Genomic DNA, 5,608 nt, shown 5'->3' on the forward strand with positions numbered 1-5,608 from the left:
AAAATTACAATAAATTAAATCTACCAATCACCCACGAAATAATTTTGTTGATATATTAAAGCGGGAATTTTTTTTGCTTGTGTTTTTTGTCTGTAAAACAATCGATGTTTTTTTTTTTACTGACAAAAATGAAATTATCAACGAACGATTTACCGATGGATAATTTCCGTCCATGAATCTGTCAATAAGATTATTGCCAAGGGAAAGGTAGTGTAAATACCGATAGAAAATTTCATTAATAAAACTATTAAAAGTGGTAGTGACTGACTAACATTGTCTATTATCATTTGTCAGTTGATTTTTTTTTTTTTTTTTATGTTCATGTGTTTTTTCAAAATTAAAAGTTTTTGTTGGATTTTATAACTTGATTAAAGGTAAATTTAATGAGATATAGTTTGAATTTATAATTGAAAAAAACAAATGATAGAAAAAAAAAAATCAAACTGACAACTAGAAAAGTGCTTTTTTTCCCTCTATTTTCCTTTTTTTTTTTTTTTTTTTCACAATCATTTTAGTTGTTTTAAAATTTTATTTTTAATCTAAAAATTTGTTTTGTTCACTTTTTAGTTGATGTAAATTGAAAGAGACTAAAAAAAAAAAAAACACTGAGAAATGGTGGAAAAAAATAGTCAGCCTTTGCTTTAGTATATTCTAGCAACAAAGACAACGGTTAATTACAAAATAATAAAACTAAGAAGAGCAACAACAATACCTCATTTTTCTTAGGCAATGTTTAGACATTTTCTTACATTTAAAAATAAACTGTCAGACCCATGATAAAACAGGGGTCAATTATCAAAAACTAATTACACAAACTATACTCAGTTGGCACGATCATTTTTGTCAACAGGAGACGCTGATGCATTCGTAGGAGTAGAAAATGGCAATGAAGGTGGCACAAACATTGCCATCGAACTTGGAGCTGGCTGAGAATTTATTGCAGACGTCGTTTTGTTGAAGTAGCTTGCACATGGATTGCCGTGAGGAGGTGATGATGAGAAGCTATCAGAAACCGGTCCCCGTTCCGACTTTGGAAATAAATTATTAACGACACCTAGATTTGGAACACCAGTAGCGCTACTGCCTGTTCCAGTGCCAATGATAGAAGTGAGAGCAGCTGCTAACACAGATTGGAAACTTGGGTCTGCTGTAATTGCCTTGGTTGCAGCAGCTATGGCATCAGCTGGCAGTGACTGCTGAGAAGGAGCAGCTGCCTGATCATTAATCTTTGGCATGTAGAACTGATCATAAATGTTACTCTGATCCATAGCTGGTCTTCCAATGTTTAAAGCTCCAAGATGGTTAATCCTGTTGTGAGACTGGCCGGAAGTAGGGAGGAAACCATTGCCCCAGGGCATCGCGTTAGACGAATCAGAGGAGCCAAAGTTGAGGCTTGTTGAGGCAAATTTTTGAATGGTAGGCCGGTAGCTTGAAGTAGTAAATCTATTGAAATGAGATGAGGTACTGGATGGGTTTGAAGTGAGGTCAAGAGTGATTGTAGGGTATGTAGATGAAGATGACAGTGAAGAGTTGTGCAAGTAGAATTGCTTTGATTTTGAGTTATCGGATAGATAGTAGTTTAGTCCATGGAGGTCAACGGCGATGTTGCCGGAGCTATTGAAACCTGCTGTTCCAGGGCTCGATGATGAGCCAGACAGTAACATGGAAGCAGCTGCAGAAGTTGTAGAAGCCATAGCCGTGGCAGAAATAGGAAGTGGGTGGTTGTGCGTTCCTTCATAGGTGGTGGTTAAGATGGACATATCTTCAGCACATCTTTGTACCTGAATTTAATATACAAGAAGCTATGCGTACTTAGAGTTATTGAAAAAGGTAATAAATTACATATTGGTTCAAGCATTGTAAAAAATAAAAAATATAGCACGTTCTGTTTTAATTCTTTTTTCTCTTGTTTCTTTTTTTGGCTGAATATGTTCTTAATTTTATTAAAAATGGTAAGGGAGATAGAGCATCGATCAGACCGTTCTTAATTTTATTTTATTTTTTTGATAAATACCGTTCTTATTTGAGATGGTGAATTGTGGTTACCTGTTTCCTTACTGGGCATGAAGGTGCAACAGTGCAACGATAGTATGCTCGAGGACATGGGTTCCCTTTGGCAATTTTTTGCCCATATTTTCTCCATTGGCACCCGTCATTCATCTGTACAGGCATCACTAACTTGTCATTGCAATACTATCACAACACACTACTACACGCTACATTGATCAAGGAACAAATTTCTGGCATTCAGTGTTATGTCTCCTTAATTTTTTATTATATAAAATTTAAGATATTATTTATATTATTTTTTTAATATATAAATTTTTAAATAAAAGTTTTTTAGACTTGAAATTTATACAGACATACATTACCTTGTATTTAATTTTTATTAAATAAATAAAAACAGTAAATCAAACTCGTGACTATTTGGTTATCAAGATTCTAATATTATATCATATAACTATCTTAACCCAAAAACTCAACATGTTAAGTGAAATCTCTTCTAAATATATATATATATATATATATATATATATATATATATATAAAAGTCTCAAAATAAATAATTTCTTATTGATTCATTAAGATTGATTCTGAGAATATATATATATATTCTCACGTAGAATCAATCTTTTAACTAATTAATGAATCAAAATAGAAATTTATTACTTGATGAGGAAGTTTCGTTTGTTGAAATAACATAAATAAAAGAAAAGGATTGAATATCTCAAAGCTTATAATGACGTGTGTGTGTGTGTAATCGTCAATTTGAAGTTATCGTCCTCATATCAATACTCAGTATATACTAACCGTTGGGGTATCGCATCTAGCTCTGACAGAAACCCTAGCTTTCTTTGCAGGGTTTTGCTGGGGAACTTCATCATCTCCTCCTCGCATTGTCTTGAGAACTTTACCGGGTGGCCAAGTCTCCCCGGCTTCTTCCTTTGGCTCACCAAAACTGTTCTCGGGGCTTGGATTCGGCAAAGTCTCATTCGTCCCAGATTTAGACGCTTCAAATGTGCAGAGGGATCCAAGAGAGAGGCTTTCTTTTGCTTGCTCATCGTGATTTTTCCCTTGGCTAGAAGTCCTATTATTCTTTCCATCCCTTTTAGGTTCACTCGAAATTCTTCCAAGGGTTAGCGACACAAGCTCATGCTCTTCAGTTCCTTGATCATGATCATCGACAGTATCTGTAGATTTCTTAGTTTCTTCTTGCTGAATAGCGTCATAGAATTGCACTTGAAGGGTCCGATAATCCTTCAACATACGATCCAAATATATTTTTAGCCTTTGATTTTCTTTTCTTACTTCACCCATCTCAGCTCTTGCAGATTCAAGCTGATCATCCTGCACATGCAGATTTTGAGAAAACAATCTTAATGTTAATGTTTCTGTTGATAAAGCTACAATCTAGCTACAAGTGTGAATCCTACATAAGTACAACCATCATTAAATTCAAAAGCTACAATCTATTGATCATATATATATATATAAACAATTTCAGGCATAATTGTTTAGTTTAGATATTTTAATATTCATGATTGGTAATAAAAACGTGAAGAAACAATTCTAACCTGTTCCTTTTGGCAGGAAGATTCTTTTGCATCAGCTTCCATGGTGGTTCTTTCCTTTTTAGTCGCTACAACCACCTGTTTAAGCGTTGAAATTATATATAAGAAAATCAATGGAAAAGAAAACCCGAAAGGGAAAAAACATGGTGTTAAAATGGGTAGGGTTTTGTCAACTCTTACTAGTTTGCAAAAATAAATAAATAAAATAATCTTTCTAGTTTGAATTCAAAAGTCAAATAATGGAGTAAACCTAATGCTTCATTTTTATTTAATCATACAAGAAAAAACCTAATGCTTCGTTTTTTTTTTATTTATAGAAGAAAAAAAAGAGAGTAAAAGCTTCTTCATCACTAGACCAATCCCTTAAGTTATACAAACAAAACTATAACACCAAGTTCATACGACTGTTAGACCAATATAGATTCTTAGGTCTGAGAATCTTACAAATTCTTCTATATATATTCCAAGAAGTCATTTTCGTGTGGTAATATGGAATTATGATTGGTGTGGTTATAGTTCTTGATAAGAATTGTCTGATCGAAACTTTATTGATTCATGGAAGGATCAGAGCCTCAGATCCAGTCAATATTTATTTATATAAATCTTAAACTTGGATTCAATACAGTAAAGGAGAGCCTCAGGAAGAGAGATGGGGTGTCACAAAGACTATCTGCTACCTGCTTGCCTGAATCTCTGTGTTGTGGTGAAGATGATCTCCGGTCATCATTTTCCTGGCATCCTCTTTGACTTCCGACCTGTAGCAAACAAGAAGGGCAGCCATGATCAAGATCTTGGCATAAATGTAAGCTTTAAACTGTAAATCAAGTAGAATTTTGCATTACACACACAAAAAAAAAAGAAGATCTGCTCTACAAAGAATTAACTACAATAAAATAAATTGAATAAAACAAAATTTTTGGCATAAATGAAAACTTTAATATATATATAATCCCTCAAACATGTACTTCACTAAGAGAAGTTATTAAACTGTAAATCAAGTATAGTAGAATTTTGCATTATACACAAAAAAGAAGAAGATCGATCTGCTCTACAGAGAATTAATTAACTACCATAAAATAAATTGAATAAAACAAAGATTTTGGAAAAATAGTTTCTTGATTCTATATGCGGTCCCTCATGTATTCTTGAAATATCTCCATGTAGTTTTTTTTTTTTTTTTCTAAAACTCAGTTGACATATATTTGATCGGGATTCATAGAACATGAACTTCACTTCACTTGTAATATTCAAAATAAGATTTTTAATTAGAAGAAAGGATAAGGGGGCGGGCGGATGAATTCCAAAGGGGAAAATATGAATCACAATTAGCAAAAGAAAAAGCTTAATTAACCTTAGCAGCAGCAGCAGCCTCTTCTCTGCAACTACCTTCATCGCCACTAGAATCAACTCTTTCATCCTCCTTCAGCACAACTTCATGATGAGGTCTTCTCATGGCATCCTCCACATCCATTTTTATCATTTCTTGTTCCTGTTTCCAACCTCTTTTCTTTTTTGCTCTCAACAACACCCCTCCCCCCCTTCCTATATATATATTTAGAGCATGCTATATTTGACCCTATATATATATAAAAGAAATTCAATCCCCGATGGGCCGATAGCCTTACAAGAAAAACACAGACATAAAAAAATGTCAACCTCCAATCCAATACTTCAAACAACTATTACATGCATCCTTCTATCCCCAGCCATTAAGAGTAAGACAACATGTTAGAGAGAGAGAGAGGGACAGGAGAGAGAGGCGTTGAAGCCGCAATGCTCGGGCCCCATCTACTTTGAAGTTTCCTTTATTACAAAGTCACAATACATTCATGGTCAAACTTTAGCTACCTCCTGTATTACCCTTTGGTGACTGCAGTTTCTATCCAAATGTGGGTATGCATGATTGTACAGTTAAGATCGGGGTCAAACATTGGCTAATGAATCGATGCTATTGGTCCAAGCAATTGACCTTCATTAGCGTGTTAGTAGCCAAGATTCATGAAACGACAGAAAAATAAATAAAGAAAGAAAGAAAC

The 5,608-nt window shown here is 34.0% G+C and overlaps 1 protein-coding gene across 2 annotated transcripts; it reads right to left on the minus strand.

The window, feature by feature from the left end:
* Nucleotides 1–698: 698 nt before the first annotated feature.
* On the minus strand, nucleotides 699–5,310 carry LOC118033359 (WRKY transcription factor 72A). 2 transcript variants are annotated; one of them, XM_035038310.2, is made up of 6 exons: nucleotides 4,924–5,298; nucleotides 4,250–4,327; nucleotides 3,576–3,650; nucleotides 2,812–3,348; nucleotides 2,047–2,160; nucleotides 699–1,781 (listed from the first exon to the last, which is right to left on the minus strand). In XM_035038310.2, exons 1-6 carry the CDS (start codon nucleotides 5,050–5,052, stop codon nucleotides 822–824), a joined length of 1,893 nt encoding a protein of 630 aa, XP_034894201.1. In that variant the 5' UTR covers nucleotides 5,053–5,298; the 3' UTR covers nucleotides 699–821. The 2 variants fall into 2 exon arrangements, with proteins under 2 accessions (XP_034894201.1, XP_073260904.1); XM_073404803.1 differs by lacking the exon at nucleotides 2,047–2,160 and having other exon boundaries at nucleotides 4,924–5,310.
* Between the last annotated feature and the right edge of the window lie 298 nt (nucleotides 5,311–5,608).

Source organism: Populus alba, chromosome 15, assembly GCF_005239225.2.
Source record: "Populus alba chromosome 15, ASM523922v2, whole genome shotgun sequence".
In the NCBI taxonomy this organism is placed as follows: domain Eukaryota; kingdom Viridiplantae; phylum Streptophyta; class Magnoliopsida; order Malpighiales; family Salicaceae; genus Populus; species Populus alba.

Bases quoted from the DNA above. Each gene is read 5' to 3' on its own strand.
- LOC118033359 (XM_035038310.2), bottom strand. From the start codon at position 5,052: ATGATAAAAATGGATGTGGAGGATGCCATGAGAAGACCTCATCATGAA. The intron at 2,161-2,811 runs GTTAGTATATAC...ATGCCTGTACAG, and splicing joins CTAGATGCGATACCCCAACG to ATGAATGACGGGTGCCAATG. The intron at 1,782-2,046 runs GTAACCACAATT...TATTAAATTCAG, and splicing joins CATGCCCAGTAAGGAAACAG to GTACAAAGATGTGCTGAAGA.